At 37.8% G+C, this 20,289-nt stretch overlaps 2 protein-coding genes across 4 annotated transcripts; both read left to right on the forward strand.

The window, feature by feature from the left end:
* The first annotated feature begins 1,238 nt into the window (after positions 1-1,238).
* Positions 1,239-5,992, forward strand: LOC147166337 (regulator of G protein signaling 21-like). Of its 2 annotated transcripts, none has more exons than XM_086089345.1 (5): positions 1,239-1,457; positions 1,743-1,802; positions 2,080-2,144; positions 2,223-2,389; positions 3,779-5,992. In XM_086089345.1, the coding sequence occupies exons 1-5, from the start codon at positions 1,381-1,383 to the stop codon at positions 3,965-3,967; spliced, it is 558 nt and encodes a 185-aa protein (XP_085945471.1). In that variant the 5' UTR covers positions 1,239-1,380; the 3' UTR covers positions 3,968-5,992. The 2 variants fall into 2 exon arrangements, with proteins under 2 accessions (XP_085945471.1, XP_085945472.1); XM_086089346.1 differs by having other exon boundaries at positions 2,083-2,144.
* An 11,919-nt stretch (positions 5,993-17,911) lies between these two features.
* Positions 17,912-19,525, forward strand: LOC147166338 (regulator of G protein signaling 21-like). 2 transcript variants are annotated; one of them, XM_086089343.1, is made up of 5 exons: positions 17,912-18,050; positions 18,135-18,224; positions 18,333-18,439; positions 18,550-18,716; positions 18,810-19,525. In XM_086089343.1, the coding sequence occupies exons 1-5, from the start codon at positions 17,959-17,961 to the stop codon at positions 18,987-18,989; spliced, it is 636 nt and encodes a 211-aa protein (XP_085945469.1). In that variant the 5' UTR covers positions 17,912-17,958; the 3' UTR covers positions 18,990-19,525. The 2 variants fall into 2 exon arrangements, with proteins under 2 accessions (XP_085945469.1, XP_085945470.1); XM_086089344.1 differs by having other exon boundaries at positions 18,333-18,394.
* Positions 19,526-20,289: the final 764 nt, after the last annotated feature.

The raw sequence follows: 20,289 nt of genomic DNA on the forward strand, positions 1-20,289 counted from the left end.
AGACCCATAGTGGGCATGACATAGTCACGTGTCTAAACCAATAAAACACATCATTTGGATGATGTCAACACTTCTGGTTCATGATTGGATCTTAACTAACCAATCACAATCGCAAGTTGCCATATTATCCTGGCGTCAACTCAAAACATGATAGCCCCTCCACCCCAAAAATATTTGATGTTGTTCTTGTGTGGGGAAAAGAGTCAAAATCAGCAAAAAAAATAAAATAATTTTCCCCAGTAGAAAAAAATGTGAGTCTGAAGGGGCTACCATTACGTTTCTAAGGGTGTCGAAATTAGTGCGTTAATTTTGAGTTCTTTAAGCGCCACACTTTTTTTTAATGACCACCCCTTACTTTGGAAAGCCTATAGTGGGGGAATTCCAGTCGCAAAGTCAAAATGTAGCGATAATAATAATGCATATATTTGTGTAGACCTGGGTGAAGTTGTATTTTCCAATTTTAAAAATGTGCAGAATTACACAAGTTACTATTATATTGCTCTTAATATGAAAAGAAAAATGCAGCCTGTCACCAATGTCTTACAGATGCAATGATGCCATCTAGTGGCAGAAAAATGGCCTCAACACAAATCAATATCACACTTGCTTTTTTTTTACAGTAGATTACATCATTTTAATTTTAACTAAATTTTATGAATTATTATGAAAATACAGTATAAATGACTAAAAGATGCGGCGGTATTTTTATTAGTTTGAAAAAAAATCCACTTTTGTTAAGAATATGAAAAAAAATATTTCACAGATATCAAATTTGCGATTAATCATGAGTTAACGACTGAAGTCATCAAAAATTGTATTCGCCTGACACCCCTAATTTCTAACAATGTAAACACTTTTAGGCAAAGTTACGTGAAAAGCAGGCCAAACGGAGGCGCCGCATCCCTTCAACGAGAAGGTCACAATTTCCCTATCACAGTCGCCGTTTCTGTCATTTGCATTTGTTCTGCAGGCTAAAAATAATGTCAACAAACACAGCGCGCATTCAGTCGCAGCCTGTTTGGCTTGTCGGAGAATCCGTGGCAGGAGGGGGATCTGGAAAAAGATAACGAAAGAACAAGAAGACATACTGTACAAGGGAGTCAAACATCAAGAGGAGGAAGGAACACAGTACAGTGCGAGTTTGTGTTCTTTCCAACGGTGAGGGAGGAGGAGGGGGGGGGGGAGGAGGAGGAGGAGGAGGAGGAAGGGGTGCTTCCTCTTCAGTCTGGGCCGAGCTGCTGATGCATCCCAGCAGCCTCTGCCTATAGCAACAGGAGACCTCGGTATAAAAAGCGGCAAGGCTCGGGGAAGCCTCCAAAGAATTCCTCAGCTGCAGCATGACCCGGACCGAGAGGCTGGGATTGCGGACTTAACAAAACAATGCCAAGCCTAATTGTCCAACCACCCACACAGCACTTCATCATGGACAGAGATGACAGGAAGCGAAACAAGAACATGTGAGTAACTGCCTTCTTTTTTTTTTTGACAGCTGCTCCAGGCAAATGAACACTTGTTAGTTGACATTTCACCTGATTGACTTTTTCCAAGTCGGACTTTCGACTGCAGGCGCTGCCATATGAAGGATATCTTAAAATAAATCAACTTTTGTTTTTGTTTTCAATTCTTTACGATGCTGCGTGCTTATAATAACATGCCCGGCATTCTTGGACAGATTCAGTTGAAATTAATTTGCTCGACGGTAAATCCAGGGATATATTTATGTTTTTCTTGTATCTGCGCAGCGGGAAGAACTTCATGTGCCGACTCCAGTGCATGTTCTCACACTCGTCAAGTTCGGAGAGGTAAGGAGACTTATTGAGTGTTTTGCGTCGATTTCAGTTTGAAAATAGCTGGCCTTCTCCTTTCCTTTCCATCTATGGTCGTATGAAAGCATTGAAAAGGACGACACACCGTGTTTGCTTTGGCGCACCGACATGTCCCATCACCAACATGTCACTGGCTCCGTTTCTTGACCAGCTCCCAAATGCATCCAAGCTTTTCTCATATAGCCTGCAATATCGTCTATTGCGTAATACAATTCGTGTTCTCTCTCTCTCTCTCTCTCTCTCTCTCTCTCAGTAGGCTAACTTTGGAAGATACCCAACAATGGTCACAATCTTTGGAAAGGCTTCTGGATTCGAAATGTACGTTTTTGTTTGTTTGTTTTTTAAGCGAAATGAAGCCAAATTTCATTTGTGTTTCCTGTGTTGCGGTCACCACAGACGGGTTAGCTGCATTTCGCAACTTTCTGAAATCCGAATACAGCGATGAGAACATCGAGTTTTGGCTCACTTGTGAGGACTACAAGAAGATCAAGTCTTCATTCCGAATGGCGTCAAAAGCCAAGAAAATTTATGAACAATTTATCAAAGCGGAATCTCCCAAAGAGGTAATTTCAGTGAACAACTGCCATAAATGTTCATAAATATTGAGTGCTCTGTGGAACATATATACTGATACCAAGCACAAAGATCATCGCAGAACCGTTATGAAGAAATGGTCGACATCAAGATGGCTGTGTTGACGGTGCTATGGAAGATACCAGAAAAATCCTTCCAGTAATGCATAAAGGCTTGGCAGAGAAGGCTGGAAAAGTGCATTTTACTCGAGGACAAACATCCCCAAACCTGGTCCTCCAGATTTGAGATGTTTCAAAAGATCAGGATCCTTATCAGGCTTCTGCAGATCCTGCTGAAGAGCTGATTATTATGAAGCAGGTGTGTCAAAGTCCGGTCCTCCAGGGCCTGAGTCCTGCATGTTTTCGGGGTTTCCCACGTTCACCACAGCTGATTCCTATTCTGCAGGAGTCTGATAATTATCTTCATCATTGAATCAGGTGTGTTAGAGTAGAGAAGCCTGGAAAACATGCAGGACTCAGGCCCTCGAGGACCGGATCTTGACATGTGATCTAAAACCTGTATGATTCCGGTCCTCCAGGACCAGGGTTGGGGAAGCCTGCTCTAGGGCAGTGATCTGTAACCTGCGGCTCCCTGTGGATATCTAAAAAAATAAATTATTTTGTTGCATATTTGTTTATTTTTTAGATAAAATATTCTTCAAATGAATTCATAATTTAGATTTTTTTTTTTGAATAATGAAATATTTTTGAAAAAATTTCAGTCCACATTTTTAAATTGTCAGAAAGAGAGATGAAAGGTAAATGAAAAAGTTTTAAAATGTCCAAAAAAGTGACCAAATTGCCACAAAGAAAATCTATTAAAATTAATTATTTTTAAAAAGTAATTATAAAATATTTAAAAAAAACAAAAGAAGAAATCCTGAAAATTACAATAAAATAAACCACAAAATTGCCAAAAAGTTAGGGAATTTATTTAAGAAAAAGCAGGTAAGAAAATGTTCACAAAGTAACCATAAAACGTACAAAAACAAAAGAAGAAATCGCCCAAATTACCTTAAAATGTCCACAAAATTGTCAGAAAAATGCTAGCAAAAAAGGCAGAAAAAAATTCCAAAAAAGGAAGAATTTAGTCAGAAAATTACCAATAATATGTCAAAAAAATTGCCAAAAATGTCAGAAATTTTACAGAAAAGGTAGAAAAAAATGATTCTCTACGTATTGGATGCTCTTATCAGTACATTAGACTCACACAAACACATTTGTTCCTTCATCACAATCTTCAAATGTTTTATGGCTCCAGACAGATTTTCTCATTTAAAATGGCTCTTTTGACAGTTTGCATACTTTTTGTGACACTAGTCCTAGAACTTTTCTGACAACCACACACCTGCTAATGTCCCCGCATCTGCCTCATTCCAGATCAACATTGACTATCACACTCGAGAGCAGATCAAAAGAAGCGTCAAGAGTCCCACCCTATACTGTTTTGATGACGCTCAGAAGATCGTTTATGGGCTGATGGAAAGAGACTCGTACCCACGCTTCCTACGCTCGGACATTTACAGAACTCTGCTGGAAAACCTTTCGGCCGACGCCACAAAAGGATGAAAGCAAGCGGACGCTGCCTGATGGACAAAACAACTCACGACTGGAATGCTGGTACCCGATTTCAGCCAGGAGGATTGATATCGTCGAAGGGAAGCAACGCCTCAGAGACAAAAACGGGAAAAGCCGTGAAGTCGTCACTGAGCCCTCAACTCTGCCTTCATCCAGGATTCCCACGCTGAGCACCCGTTGAATGTGAACGCAGACGACAGCACCAATCCAAAACAAAATGGCTGTCGTTGCTTTTGGCATAAATGGAACCTCTGAGCGACTCACACCTGCTCTGATCGATGAGCTAACGACACACACACACACGCGCACACAACAACAGACCAGACCTCAACATCCAATCACACTCATACAAATCGTTGTTTAACTCATTCACTGCCATTGACGGCTATAGACGTCAAAAATTCATTTGAACTAAGAGTATGAAAACCTAGAAAAAAATATTGTACATTTAGAACAGATATCAAATTTGTGATTAATCGTGAGTTAATTATTGAAGTCATGCAATTAATTACAATAAAATAATTTAATCTCCTGACGCAATAAAAAAAAAAGAGAAAAGATTATTAAAAATTAGGGGTGTCAGGCGATTACAAATTGTAATCGTAATTAATCGCATGACTTCACTAGTTAACTTATGATTAATCACAAATTTTATATCTATTCTGAATGTACAATAAAAAAATTCTAGGTTTTCATACTCTTGTTAACAAAAGTGGAAAAAAAATGTTAAACTAATAGAAATAGTTCTAATGAATTTTGGACGTCTACAGCCGTCAATGGCAGTGAATGAGTTAAAGAAACTAATTGCTGTTTATTGACAATTTGTTTTGCTGTTGTTGCAATTGACCAAACCTTCACCATTCAACTACTGGCAGTGTCGAGGCTGCTGTTTTCTCCGTGAAACGTGTTAATTGAAATACGTGATCTTCGGGGTCAAAAGTGCTCATATTAGCAACGTGACCAGATTTCCCCAAAGTGCTGTTCTGTCAAAATGCTGAGTTTGGTTAGAATGGCCAATAATGTTGAAAATCAGACAGAAAACCCCTTCAATGAGAGTGTTACGGTTTAACGTCATTATTTCTCAACGTTCTTCTCGACACTTTCGTGTGGTCTTCTTCTTGGTGAACCCTCTACTTGGCTAATACCAGTATTGGCCGCCCCCTTGTGGCTGTTTTGCAATCAGGAACTAAAAATTAGAAGAATAAAAATTTGCCATTCATTTCATGCAATTTTAAGGGAAAATTCTATCATTGGATAGAAATTTCTTTAAAATGATCATTATTTTAGGGGGGCGGGGGGATTATAATTCTAATTTAAAATTCTATTTTCTTAAGAATTTATGAATCGATATCGGGCTTGAAAAGGAAAATCGATGCAATATCAATTATAAACTCAACCCTAAAAGTTGTATGCATCAAAACACCTACTGGTATTGTTACTTGTGAGTACTCGTACTGGTATCGGTCTAGAATCTCATTACATGTTTTTTTTGGGCCTCTCGTCACGTTGCTAGTATGTCCTCGTTTTTAGCTCAGAAACTTCCATCAGTTGGTGATTTTGCACTTCTGAAGACATAGTTTAGCTCAAACTATGCAATTGTTACATTTCTTTAGTAATGTGACACTTGAACTCACGTTTGAGTAGAATCTGACTGAAACGTTGCACTACGTTTCTTTTTTTCTTTTTCTTTTTTTTTTTAAATAGTGACTTTACTGTTTGCTGACTACTGGCCATAATTGAAATCTACGGTTCCTTTTTGCAGCACAGAAATGTCAACGCTTGATTTCATGTATGGACATTGCACGTTACACTGTTGAAATTCAATCTAGTCACAGTTTAAAGCATGCTGTTGAAATGCTCATAATTTAATATGTACATTGAGAAGTTAAATATTTTATTATTTATTTTTAATTCACACAATAACTTGGCGTGTTGGTGAAGTGTTTTTTAATGATTATAAGTAGATTAAATTATTACAATTGCCGTCTTCATCCAAATGAACTTCATCATGCTTAACCTTTTGTTTGTCTGTTATTTATTATTACCGTGGATGTCATGTGTGTGACTTACGACATTTCCATGACACATACTGGGTGGAGACACAATTCTAATTGCGCCAATTAATTCCAGCATAAAAAAAAAAATACATGTTAGGTGTGCAGATCTAGTGTATCTCTGTCATCTGTCAAGATTTAGTAAATATTTTTTGTTGCTCAGCGAGCTGTGAATCATAATATTTTGATATCTAACTATCCGCGGTCTATAATTGTTCAGGGTCCGAGGTTGCTGGAAGTCACTGGACTTTGAGCGAAAGGCTTTGCCGGTCGTCACGTCAGTCTCTCACAGGCCACACGTATAGTCGGACAACTGTTCACACGCCAGCTGTCATCGTCACGTCATGTAAATCACCCGCAAGCCTCAGATTATATCATTCTATTCAGGCAGCGTGGTTATCTCAGGCTCATCGTCAGTGTCTGTTTTTGGTATATGTGAGGTGGCGCAGGGCGGCATTTCAATCGTTTCCGTTTGTATGAGACATACATATTTGACATACACTAAGGATGTTTTCGAGGATTTTTGCTAATAAACATTGAAGTGAGAAGAGATGTTATTGAGGAAGTACAACAGTTTCATTATTTAACTCATTCAACCATTTTCACTGACGCAACCCCCTTCGCTCCCGGCTGTTTTACTGGATTTTGACTGATTTTGCAAGGCCGACAGAATATTGTGTTCTATTGCTATAAAAACATGGAGCCTACCAAAAGAAAGATTAGAGTCTCTTCTTTCATCAGAAAAAAAAACAAGTATTTTTGTATCTTGCTTCCGTTTTGCAGCAATTAGCATTAGAATATAGCTAAATCTCATCATTATTCACAAATCTGTTTAGAACTGTGGGAAAATCAGCTTTTTCAACATGGCCTTGGTTGATCTCTTTTGCTCTGCTGCCACCTTCTGGCCGTTTTTTGTAATAACTACCATAAGAACCTCTAGCGTAAAAAACTATTTTTTTTTTTAAAACAACATAAATAATTTTTGGGGACTATGGCAACATTTAAAATAGAATGTTTTTATATATTTTTGGGAGCCATTTATAGATTATGTTGAGGAAAAGTTGTAGCCACTTATGGATTTGCTGAAATAAACATTCTTTCTTTCAGGGTCATTGGTGGTATGTCCCTGGAGAATTGGGTATAGGCTACTCTAAATCCACCCCACCACCACTTTTTGTTGTTGTTTTAGAAACAGTGTAAGAAAACTCAGAAACAAATAAATAATTATTCTGACTTTATTAAGGGCATTTATTTCTAGTAAACAAAGCAGCCATAATTTGTATAAAATAGGCTTATCACGAGACAAATATATATTATGAATAATGTTGTAACCCTGGACTACACTGCCAGGGGGGGGGGGGGTGGTAGTTGTAGGGGTGTGTGCGCACAGTGCGGCAATCAAGCTAGGACCACCCCTGCTTGCAATTAAATCATGTTTCCGTAGGTTTTCTCTCGCTTGTCCTCATATTGGAATAAATAAATCAACTATTACAAGATTCTAAATTGCCATTAGGATTTAATGTGAATTTGAATGTGTGTTTGTATATACTGTATATGCCATGGCGACTTGTCCAACAGGGTGCCCATTAGCACTAGGCAGCCCCCAAACGCAATCAGTGCCTTGTCTAAAAATAGCTCACCAGTGTGATGCGTCTAATTTATTTGCATTGGTGTAAAATTAGAAACGACTATATATATATATATATATATATATATATATATATATATATATATATATATATATATATATATAGTTGAAAGCTCAATTCAATATTGTTGTGTATGAACAAGCCATAGCGTTAGTGGCAACATGCTAACGAGCACAACATTTGATGAAGAGATATCGTAAATTGAGCATTTTTTAAAATTATTATAAGTATAAATGGAAGTGGTAGCCTTTGGCATTTATCAGTATGCAATAAATAACTCTCATTTTCAAAAGGATTGTTGACCGCTGGTATAAATGCAACAAGTTCATGATGACATCACTGTCATTAGTGTGTTGAGGAATTCCAAGAGTCACCCAGACAATGAAGCCTTGGGGCAATTTGCTGGTGATCGTGCAACATCCAACATACTGTAAGATACAAATAATGGGCCTCATTCACAAAACAATTATCTGAGATATTTATTTCACAAAAGTCGTTTAAATTAAATGGAGCATTATGATCCTTGTGAAATAAATAAGATTATGTCACATGTTATGTATGCTTCAGCCGATTTAAAAAGTGAAAACAGTTTGAGATGGAAGGAGAGCAAAGTCAGACAAGGAAATTCTTCTTACAATCCTGCCCAGCTTTCTGCATTTGGATTGCCGTGCCTCCACGTTACATTGTAAAAAAACACAAAATCCGTATTTGTGTGGGTCATATCATATTGAGCTACTTCCAATACAGTACTTCCCATTTGAGCTGCTCCGCTTTGCCTGCCCTCCTAAACCTATAAAACCCTACTTTGAAACCCAAAACAAAGTTTAAAACCCCACTTTGAAACCCAAACCCTAGTTTGAAACCCTACTTTGAAACCCTAACCCTAGTTTAAAACCCTAACCCTAGTTTAAAACCCCACTTTAAAACCCTACTTTGAAACCCTAACCCTAGTTTAAACCCCACTTTGAAACCCTAACCCTAGTTTGAAACCCTACTTTGAAACCCTAACCCTAGTTTGAAATCCTACTTTGAAACCCTAACCCTAGTTTAAACCCCTACTTGGAAACCCTAACCCTAGTTTAAACCCCTACTTTGAAACCCTAACCCTAGTTTAAACCCCTACTTTGAAACCCTAACCCTAGTTTAAAACCCTACTTTGAAACCCTAACCCTAGTTTAAAACCCTACTTTGAAACCCTAACCCTAGTTTAAACCCCTAGTTTAAAACCCTAACCCTAGTTTAAACCCCTACTTTGAAACACTAACCCTAGTTTAAACCCCTACTTTGAAACCCTAACCCTAGTTTAAACCCCTACTTTGAAACCCTAACCCTAGTTTAAACCCCTACTTTGAAACCCTAACCCTAGTTTAAACCCTACATTGAAACCCTAACCCTAGTTTAAACCCCTACTTTGAAACCCTAACCCTAGTTTAAACCCCTACTTTGAAACCCTAACCCTAGTTTAAACCCCTACTTTGAAACCCTAACCCTAGTTTAACCCCCTACTTTGAAACCCTAACCCTAGTTTAAACCCCTACTTTGAAACCCTAACCCTAGTTTAAACCCCTACTTTGAAACCCTAACCCTAGATTAAACCCCTACTTTGAAACCCTAACCCTAGTTTAAACCCCTACTTTGAAACCCTAACCCTAGTTTAAACCCCTACTTTGAAACCCTAACCCTAGTATAAACCCCTACTTTGAAACCCTAACCCTAGTTTAACCCCTACTTTGAAACCCTAACCCTAGTTTAAACCCCTACTTTGAAACCCTAACCCTAGTTTAAACCCCTACTTTGAAAACCTAACCCTAGTTTAGACCCCTACTTTGAAACCCTAACCCTAGTTTAAACCCCTCCTTTGAACCCATAACCCTAGTTTTAAACCCTACTTTGAAACCCTAACCCTAGTTTAAACCCCTACTTTGAAAACCTAACCCTAGTTTAAACCCCTACTTTGAAACCCTAACCCTAGTTTAAAACACTATTTTGACACCTAACTGTATTTCATAACCCAACTTTGAAACCCCAACCATAGTTTAATACCCTCCTTTGAAACCCTAACCCTAGTTTGAAACCCTACTTTGACACCATAACCCTAGTTTAAAACCCTAAATATAGCTTAAAACCCTACTTTTGGAACTTTAACAATAGTTTGCAACCCTATTTTGAATACTAACGTCACACATTTTGACAGTTGAATTTTTTTAACCAATAATTTTTATAGCCATTGTTATAAATTGTGACTCTGCTTTGAAATCCTATTTCTACTGTACTTTGTGTTTAGATTTCTGGCAGCAGTGTGAACAAGGTTAATGTGCTCGAACCCAGGTTTATTGTGCACACAGTTCTTTGCTGACATGCAGCCTACTAGATTGTCCACATAGCCACAGTAAGTCATCACAAATGTCAGTCTACTTTTTCATCTTTGTAACTTTTTTGTTTTTGGCTCATCCCCTACATTGTTGTTGCTGTTTGTGAGTCTGTTAAGCCATTAAGTGTCTACATGTCAGACTTATTTTTCTTCTTGAAATGTGTTCAACACTCAAGGAATTTGTTGCCAGGGGCAACCAAGCCAGTCTTACGCTATCATAAACGAGACTTAGGACAATGGTTCTAAAATGACTGCAACTTCTCAATCTTCCTATTAAGGGTATCCGAGGTATGATGCAAATTTAACATCTGACTTTCTTTAATATTCTCCACAACAATAGCACACCTCCAATCCCACAGCATCAAGACATTCGGATGACACAAATGTGGCTCTTTTGACGAAGAGTCAGTGGCAGTTTGCTCCAGCTGGCACAGCGCCGACTCTAGTGGCGTCGCAACATATCCCAGGGGCCCCAAGCAAGAAGGGGTTGGGTGTCCCGGCGGCCATTTGTAGTATATATATAGTACGTCATTTTAAAATTGTCCATCTGCATCTTCAATAAACAATCACCATTAATTGTGCTTCATTCAAGTGGTTTGTTTTGTTTTGTTTTAGTTTGTTTAACTTAAGCAAGAATCCTTCTAAGTGAGTCAGGACACCGGAAAATAAAATTACTAATCGCATGGCTGTTTAAAAAAAAAAAAAGCCTTACTATACATAGTCATTTAAAAAAAAAAAAAGTAAATAAAAGCTTTACTATAAATAGCTGTTTTAACTTACTAAACATTGTGTTTGAAAAAAAAAACTTACTATGCATGGTCATTTACAACAACAAAAAATATCAGCCTTACTATGCATGGTCGTTAAAAAAAAAAAGCCTTACTGTAAATGGTCGTTTTTTGTTTTGTTTTGTTTTTAAAAACACCTTACCATACATGGTCGTTTAAAAAAAAAAGCCTTACTATGCATGGCCGTTTAAAAAATAAACACCTTGTTTACAAAAAAACACACACAAAAAACGTCTCACACATGGTCCTTTAAAAAAAAAAAGACGCCTTACAATCATCATTACAATGACCATGATTACGTGGTCATCTTTTTAAAAATGCATTACATGGTCGTTTAAAAACAAAAAAACACCTTACTATACATGGCAGAAAAAAAAAGCCTTACTATATTTAAAAAAAAACAAAAAAAACGCCCTATAGTCTTTAAAAAAATAAAAAATAAAAATAAAAAGACGCCTTACAATACATGATCATCTTTTTAAAAATGCCTTACATGGTTGTTTAAAAAAAAAAACACCTTACTACACATGGTACTATATACATGGTGGTTAAAAAAAACAAAAAAACTTTTTTCTTCTTCTTTTTTATTTTATCTGTTGGCCCTGTGGAGGCCCCTGTTGGCTAAGAGGCCCCAAGAAATTGCCTGCCTTGCCTAGTCGCAAACTATGCCTCGACCAGGTGTTTTGTGCATGGGATGTTTTTCTTCACAGTCCCCGCTAGCAGCTACCCTTGTGCTTAATTGGCTGCTCTTACATGTTTCATCGTCTTTTATTGGAGAGATACACATCCTTAAAAATGAGTCGGTCCAAAAATATATATATCTTGATCATCAAAAAGCAAGGTTAGGTTTCCACAGGCATGCATCCAACTATCGTCCCTGCCTCACAGATATACTTTGGAGTTATTGTCTTATTTAACATTTTGGATGTACACATTCCTCATTGAGTCGGACTTGTGAGGTGTCAATGCTTTTGAAAGGTTAGCTTTGTGCTTTGTTGGGGGGTAGATAAACCAGTCTTGCTGCAATTAAGTGCGCTTCAATCTGTTAGTCAGATGCTTTTAAATGGGAGCGGTTCCTTTTTGCTGCTCTTAAGAATGTATTGGCTCGCTCTCTGCGTCATGACACCGGGCTCCGCCGTTCCTGTGTGCAGTTGGCATGGTCGGCTCGGTTGATTGTGTCGTTTTCACCCTCCATGCACGGAAGGTTCATAGGAGACTGTAAATTGTCCTTAGGTGTGACTGTGAGTGAAAATGGTGTCTATATGAGCTTCCTGATTGGCTGGCGACAAGTTCAGGGTGAATTCTGCAAATAATAATAATAATAATAATAATAATAATAATAATAATAATAATAATAATAATAATAATAATAATAATAATAAAAATAAAAATATAAATTCAGTCAGGTTTTAGTTCATGTTGATTGTTTTTAAATTATTTTTACGAGTATTACTGTCTTCAAAATAAACTATTTTTTTGCTGCATGACATAAGGATAAGTGAAAAATTCAGGTTTCATAAGATTCCACACACAATTTTGTCAGGACGATATTTCTTTTTCTTTTTTCTGGCAAATTTTGGCCCAAAATCAGTTTATTTTCTAGTTTTTGAGATATCAATATTTTTTAGCAATGAATTGATTGATAATTCATGTGCTTTGACAGTTTAGGAAATTCACTTTGGTCTTTACTAAAACTAGTGCTTTGATCGTACCTGTTTTTGCATTATTATTTTTCCCCCAGCCTAATTTATGAATTTTTGCTTAGTTTTTTTTACAATAAACATGATTTGCTTGTAGAAGGCTCTCTCACAGACAGATTGCTGACTTATTATATATTGCATCAAACATGAAAGAATATTGTGGACATGCTTGAAAACACAGATACAGCCTTGTCAACCTTATAGCATATAGACAATATCAATATTTTGAAAATGAAATAAATACATAATATTTCAAAAAAACTGAGCCAATTTGGGAGAAAATGTCATTTTTGTGTTTCCTTTTCCTGCATGATGGCGTTCCAGAAAGTTGGGCGACCATGTCCCAAAAAGGCAACGAGGAAATGAAGCTGAGTGAAGCTGGAACGAATGGACAGTCAGATGGTAGTGAGACATGTCGAGTTTTATTTATTTATTTATTTGTTTGTTTAAACTGACTATTTCATTTGCTATAAAAAGAAAGTTGTGCTTTCTGCTGTAAAAAGAATTCTCAATGCACCAATAAAATACCACTGAAGTTTATGTGGGTAAAAAGGCGGCAGCGGAGAGGCATGGCGTGGTCACCATCGCCCGCTGACCTCAATTCTGTAGAGAACCTTAAATTTTCTGATGTGCATCTATGACTAATTTTGCAGCAACAAAAAAAAAAAAAAAAGACTGTCGTCATCAAATCGCTGCCAAAATGGAAGCAATAATTGCCGTTGACCGTAAAAGGATGTTCACTTCTAAATGCCATTGCCTATTTAGGAAAATGACCCAAAACAGTACAAGCCTCGTCATTTGGGACACGCTGTCTTAAGGTCACACAGGCAGTATTTGCAACGGAAAGTAGAGCAGCAGTGGCACAAAAAGGCTGTCGGTGTGCTCAATTGCATAATCTGGTTTGAATTCATTGACACAAAGCACATCAGAAAGTTGTGTCTGTAAGTAGTGCCGATACTTTTAATTTGGCTGTGGATGAAAAACTTTTGAGTTTGACGTCAAACCATGAATATGAGACAACTTCTCAGTTTTGATTTGCCACACAAAACCTTTAGGTTGAGCCAACCCAGTTTAAATATGAGCTAAAGCACTGGAACGCTGGCATTCGGGGCAGATGCCCGGTGGGCTGACATTTTTGGGGTCGATGCAGTGCTTTTTAATGATTATTTTTTCTACATTTTACCACAAGAGACTGGCCCACAATTTAGAAGGGCCATTCCGATTAATCCATTTTGAATATAGATAGCACACTGACACATCAGTGGCAGAACTACAACTACCATGGCAGAACTACTATTAAGTTAATAAATAAAAAAAACTCAAAATCTTAATATATTCACTTTGCATTAATTTAATTCAATCGCGTGTTACCAATTGAAGCAATTTTATTAAATTGGTCAACAATTAAATTTGTTAATCCAAAATTAATCCAAAGTAAATATATTAAGTTTAATGAACTCGTAATTAATTAAAATCAGTATCTTCACTTAAAAAGGTGTCATCTTAATTTTGTTCAATAATTCTATTTTTAGACCGCACATTCATCAACGGTATCATTTGTCAAAAGGACATGCCATGTTTGTAAAAATAAAAATACAAAATAGGACTATTGACTGTTTTTGTTTTTTTTGTTTTTTTGTTTTTTAATAACAGACGGCAGAACTATGTTTTACACCAAAACTCGCCAGCTGACTGAATGACTGAGGAAATCAAATGTCGTGCGTGGCTGAAAGGAGGCAGGTACAGAGAAAAACTCGAGGTTCATTATGATACCAACCAGGTTAGGTTCATAGACTCTGTTACTATGGTAACTGACGAGAGTTTAAGTTACCTCTTTTTATGAAACAGGCGAGAGTTACCTCTTTTTCTCTGGTGTCAATTACCTCCCTTTCTGAAACGGAAAACACAGAGTTTCCCACATGTCAGGGTTGACAGACTCAGGGTTAACAGACTCAGGGTTCTCACAAAACCTGCTTAGTGAAATGAACCCCTGGACAACACCAACTACAAGTTATGCTGCTACAGTAGAGATTAGCTTGTTATGTATATGCTAAGTAAAATGTATTCTTAGTATATATACTACTGTATATCTGGTTCATGTACTGTAATTCCTGGTCAGACTATTTTGCATGTGCCCTTAAAATAGAGCTTTTCAAATCAAAACAAAGAGCACAAGTGAACACGACGTCTACAATGTGGCCGGCCAGTGCTGGGAATCACCTTTTGGTCTGCGTCAGACGAGGAGCCTGTTCCTTGGTGGAAACTTGGCTCTGCTCAGCATCCACTTGTAAACATACGACTGCTTACACAAAAGTCTGCACATCATAATAAACAGATGAGGTCAACTCAACGCCGTGTTTTCATTCTGGTGGGCCCCAACGGCCGCCACGCAACAGGTGATGCCGACGCGTTATAGCTGCGCGGATTCATCTCACATCACGCGTGATATTCGCCATAACAACGTGTTCTCCTGCTTTGACGCCATCCGGGATATGATGTTGAAGACATATTTGACTGGAATTCTAGTTCACAAAATGGGCAGAGGTGAATTTACATTCTTTGCGAGAAACAAATGATGCGTGCGTGGATATTTGCTAGCGATAGACCGATATGGTTATTAAGTAGTCAAGGACGCCGATAACCAATATTTGGAGCCGATATTCTTTTTCACTAAAAGGGAATATATTGGCATCAAAAATTTAAATAATACAAACTCCTGCTTTTATTTTATTAACGTTTTTAATTTTTAAGCATATGTTTAAATTGGTCATACAACAAGATACTGAAAACAGCAGAGGCCCCAGGATTGATCCCTGTGGAACACCATGGGAATGCGGGACTCAGAGCACTGACACAAAAAAATGTGTGAGTCAAATAGGATTTAAACCACTCTGAAGCGCAAACATTAAATCCCACCACCAGAAGGTGAATAGATCATGCAAGTGTTGCAAAAAATAAAAATTCCACAAGCTTCACTATTTCATTCATTAGTACTTGTGAAATTGTAAATATGTTTAAGTATTGTTGTAAGACAATTTATTTGCAGCAGACAAGTGACTCATAACTACTGCAGTACTTCTCAATTTTTCAATCTTTAATTTCTGTTATGCGCCACCATGAGGAATAAGAAAATATTGCGCCCACCTCCAAGTCTCCATGTGACTATAAATACTGCACTATATTTGTCTATAAAATTGTTGTAATTCCACCTCTGCAGAGGAGCTAATACTCCTTGCACACTCTCTGACAATGAGAGCGCCACTGCCACCTACTGCAGCGGATGTGCAATTACACTTTCTTAAAATAAGTAAAATATTCCCTGGGGTGACACTCCATTCCCCCAGGGGGAGCTGCCACATTATTTGAGACGTACTGAACTACTCTAATGCTTCACCATGAGTAACATCTATCAAAATACAATATGCAAATTTTTCACGTTATGAAATTGTAACTATAATTATGTTCTTCATTAGCTTGAGGTTACCACAGGTGAAAAGCTGGAGCTCAAGCTTGCCGCCTTCCTTCCTTCCATTCCTGCAAATTGCTAAAGGGACAACACCTCTCGCTTGGGTTACCGCCATGTAAACATCGCAGCTCAAAGTTGTGCTTTGAGTAAAGTTGCCGCCCAATGAATTAAATCATTGCACAATTTTGATTTCAGAACATCCAAAACGTTTTGTTGTTGTTTTTTTTTGGTGTTGACGAGAATACTTTGTAAGCTTGAGCCTAAAACAAGCATACCGGTAAGTATTCTTTTGGCTCCGCCTTGAGCAAACTGTCAAGGCTGTGGCATCATTATTGTTATGACAATACGTCAAACCTGGACGTGAGTCATGATTCGCCGAGTGATTCATTCCATTTGATTTCTGCACACTGTGTTCAGAGACACGAGTGAGGAACTGTGGTCATTTCAGCTCGTTGTCAGGTATGAGAGCAACTCCTTAGTCACTAATGGTTGTTAGGCGTGTGCGGGCGCACACACACACACACACACACACACACACACACACACACACACACACACACACACACACACATCTCATTCAATGTGTTCATTTCTTTATTTTCATGACTATTTACATTGTAGATTCTCACTGAAAGGCATCAAAACTAAGAATGAACACGTGGAGTTATGTTAAAAAAAAAAAAGGTGAAATAATTGAAAACATTCTAGTTTCTAGTATCTTTAAAATAGTCACTCTTTGCTCTGATTTTTCTTTTTCTTTTTGTTTGCACACTCTTGGCATTCTCACCTCTTGGAACTCCTTCAAACCTGTTGGGAAACCATTTCAAGTGACTACTCTTGAAGCTTATCGTGGGAATGCCAAAAAAAAAAATAATCAGAGCAAAGAGTGACTATTTTGAAGAAACTAGAATATTAAACGTGTTTTCAATTGTTTCACCTTTTTTTAAGTACATAACCCCACATGTTCATTCATAGTTTTGATGCCTTCAGTGAGAATCTACGTGTCAGACGATTAATTTTTTTTATCATAATTAATCGCATGACTTCAACAGTTAAGTCACAATTAATCACAAATTTTATATGTGTTCTAAAAGGACAAGAAAATGTGCAATACAATATTTTTTTCTACGTTTTCATACTCTTGTTAACAAAAAAGTGGGAAAAGAATGTTAAACTAATAGAAATATGGCTGCATCTTTTAGTCATTGATAGGGTAATTTCATAATTCATAAAATTGAGTTAAAATTAAAAAGAAAGATGAACTGTAAAAAAAATTGTGTGATATTGATTTGTGTTGGTCATTTTTCTGCCACTAGATGGCATTATTGCATTTGTAAGACATTTTTCTTTTAATACTAAGAGCTATCTAATCTTTCACATGAAATAACTTTTGAAATTGTGCACATTTTTTAAAGTGTAAAATTAAACTTGACCCCAGTTTCCACAAATATATGCATTATTATTACATTTATTCCTGCTCAATTTTGACGCGGATGTGTCTGGAATTCTCCCAGTACAGGCTTTCCAATTAAGAGAGGGGTCATTAATCGCGCGTTAAAAATTGTAGTGGCAGTTTAAATTAACTCAAAATTAATGCACTCATTTTGACACCCCTGGTAAATAGTCATGAAAACGCATTGCATGAGAAGGTGTGTCCAAATTTTTGGCCTGGTACTGTATGTGCGTCAACATTAGAAAGCAGCACAATTAAATTTATTCTTTTAAATTTAGGGAAAAGTGGAATGAAGTTTGGTCAGAATTTCGCAATAACAAGTGTCACTTCTGAGGAATGCTGGCGGCCTCACTGCTGCTCGTGGATGTTTAAACTTGTGAGCCAATTGTGCGTGAGACCTGTCGCGCCAGGGCCCGCCTCCTCCTTATCAGCTGCTGGAGGGAAACTATAAAGTCGGCCACTCGGCAGCAAGTCAAAGCAGAAGCGAGACGAGACAGAACCATGAAGGACTTGATTAACGTGTCCCAACGCAGCGAGCCTTTCACTGACTGTAGCAAACCCACAGATCCGGCCAAAGACAAAAAGAGCATGACGTAAGTTATATTTACGATAATGTATGCCTGACCTTGTCTGTCTGCCGTAAAAGTAAATATTTCCTTCTTTTTTTTTTTTCCCAGGGGGAGAAACTGGAAAAACAAAATAGGACTCCTTTTGAAGGCCAACTCAGCTCATTCAGTATCACATCGAGTAAAGAACAAATCGCAAAGGTGCATTTATTTATTTATTATGTATCACATTTGATACAAACATAATGCATTCGAATTTTTCTATTTTCTAGAAAATGTGATTTCATTTTGACTGTTCTCTTTCCTCAGGCCGACTGTGGAGGATGTGACCCAATGGGCGCAGTCGCTTGACAATCTCCTCGCTCACAAATGTAAGCATCGCTCGCGCTCACAATTTGCGCAAGCGAGTCTCAAAGGTCAGACGCTTTGTGTGTGCTCAGCGGCGGCGGTTTTATTGCCGCCGTTGAAACCGCGCCTGTGTCTGTGATGAATCGACGCTCACAGCTTCAACTTTTTTTGTTTGCAGATGGAAAGATGGCCTTTTGCATCTTCCTGAAGACCGAGTTCTGCGAGGAGAACATCGAGTTTTGGAACGCCTGCGAGGATCTCAAGATGCTCTCGTCACACCAAGAACTGGCGTCCAAAGCCAACAGCATTTACGAGGAGTTCATTAAAAATGAGGCTCCTAAAGAGGTAAGAACTGCAACCAGAACTTCAATTGGGACGTGCACGAGTATTTTTTTTTTTTTTTACGAGTTTCATTTAAGCGTTTGTCTTCTGTTGCAGGTCAACCTTGACTTTTACACAAAAAACAAAATCGTCCAGAGTCTCCACGAGCCGAACGTGGCCAGCTTTCTGGCAGCCCAGCAAAAAGTCTACAGCCTGATGGAGAACAACTCGTACCCGCGGTTTATCCACTCGGAACTCTATAAACAACTGTTGGGAACTGCAAGAAAAAGACGTTGAGAGTTTGAGACTCGCAACTTTGTGAATGGACACTTTTACGGAGCGTAGACACTCAAAACAAGAGTGCAAAAGAACTGAAGCTGTTTTAAGCTTCTTCTTCTTTTTTCTTCTTTTTTTTTTACATGAAAGTTTGTTTGCATGATGAAGCAGGATGTTACAACCTGATGAGATTCATGTTTCTTTGTTATTCTCATGACTGGTTCATTTCGCTCGACTACTTTGAAATGCAGACTGTTATACTGTGATTATAAATGATTGTTACGTCAGTATAGTCAATATCTTCGTGTGACTGAAATGCTGTGTTATTCGACGACTTTGACAGCAAACAATGTGATTTTTTTTTTCCTCTCCTCAATGACTTCATGTGTTAGCAGCATTGCAAACAAGGAGTGCAATTTAACTTGACTTAAATGCATTATTTTCACAATGTAAACCTCCAGAAGACATCTTGGAATGTATTTCATTGTTTGTTATTGCATTAAGGTACGAGAGCAGGCTCGCTGGATTATTACATTAAATTGTATTTTTCAATGGTGGAGCGTTTCTGATTATATTTATATATTTATATATTTATATTGCATGAAGCCAGATCATCATCAGCATTATATATATATATATATATATATATATGTATATATAGTATATACAGTAAACAAAAAAGTGTCCATCCTTATCCCTGAAATGATCATTAATAAAAAAAAAATTCCATACCCGACGATAGATGTGTCATCATTACATTCCACGACAATAACATTTCCCCTCCAGCTGCTTTGACATCATGTCGTCCCGTACAAAAATAAAATGTTTATATTTGAAGTGGAGTGCGAAAACCCCGACTGATGGCAGACTTGTACCCTGGGCCCGCTGCACATCTGCAGTCTGATCCGGAAGCCACAAACTCATAGTTGACAGTGGCCAGATACACGGGGACGAGGCTCATAATGTGGCCACAACTGATGATCTTCACCCGTGACGGTGAACTTGTATCCCAGACTATTGAAATCACCCCTGTGAGGGTGAGATTCTGTATATCTTGGAGGTGACGAATCAAACACTAATAATCAGAAAGCCATCCAGCCTACTTAAATAAGATATGTTTTTGTTAATGTGATTTTCAGTTTGCACCATTGTAAAAATGTGCGGGCATTTTCACCTCAGTACAGGGCAGAAGATGCGGTGATATATTATTTTCCTCCATTTTACCCCAAGACACCAGCCCATAATTTAGAGGGCGCAGCCTATTAATCCATTCACAATATAGACAACAGCCACTTACCCACTGAACCAATTAACATCAATG

The sequence above is a fragment of the Leptonotus elevatus genome, chromosome 11 (genome assembly GCF_054856555.1).
Source record: "Leptonotus elevatus isolate MCC_2025b chromosome 11, RoL_Lele_1.0, whole genome shotgun sequence".
In the NCBI taxonomy this organism is placed as follows: Eukaryota; Metazoa; Chordata; class Actinopteri; order Syngnathiformes; family Syngnathidae; genus Leptonotus; species Leptonotus elevatus.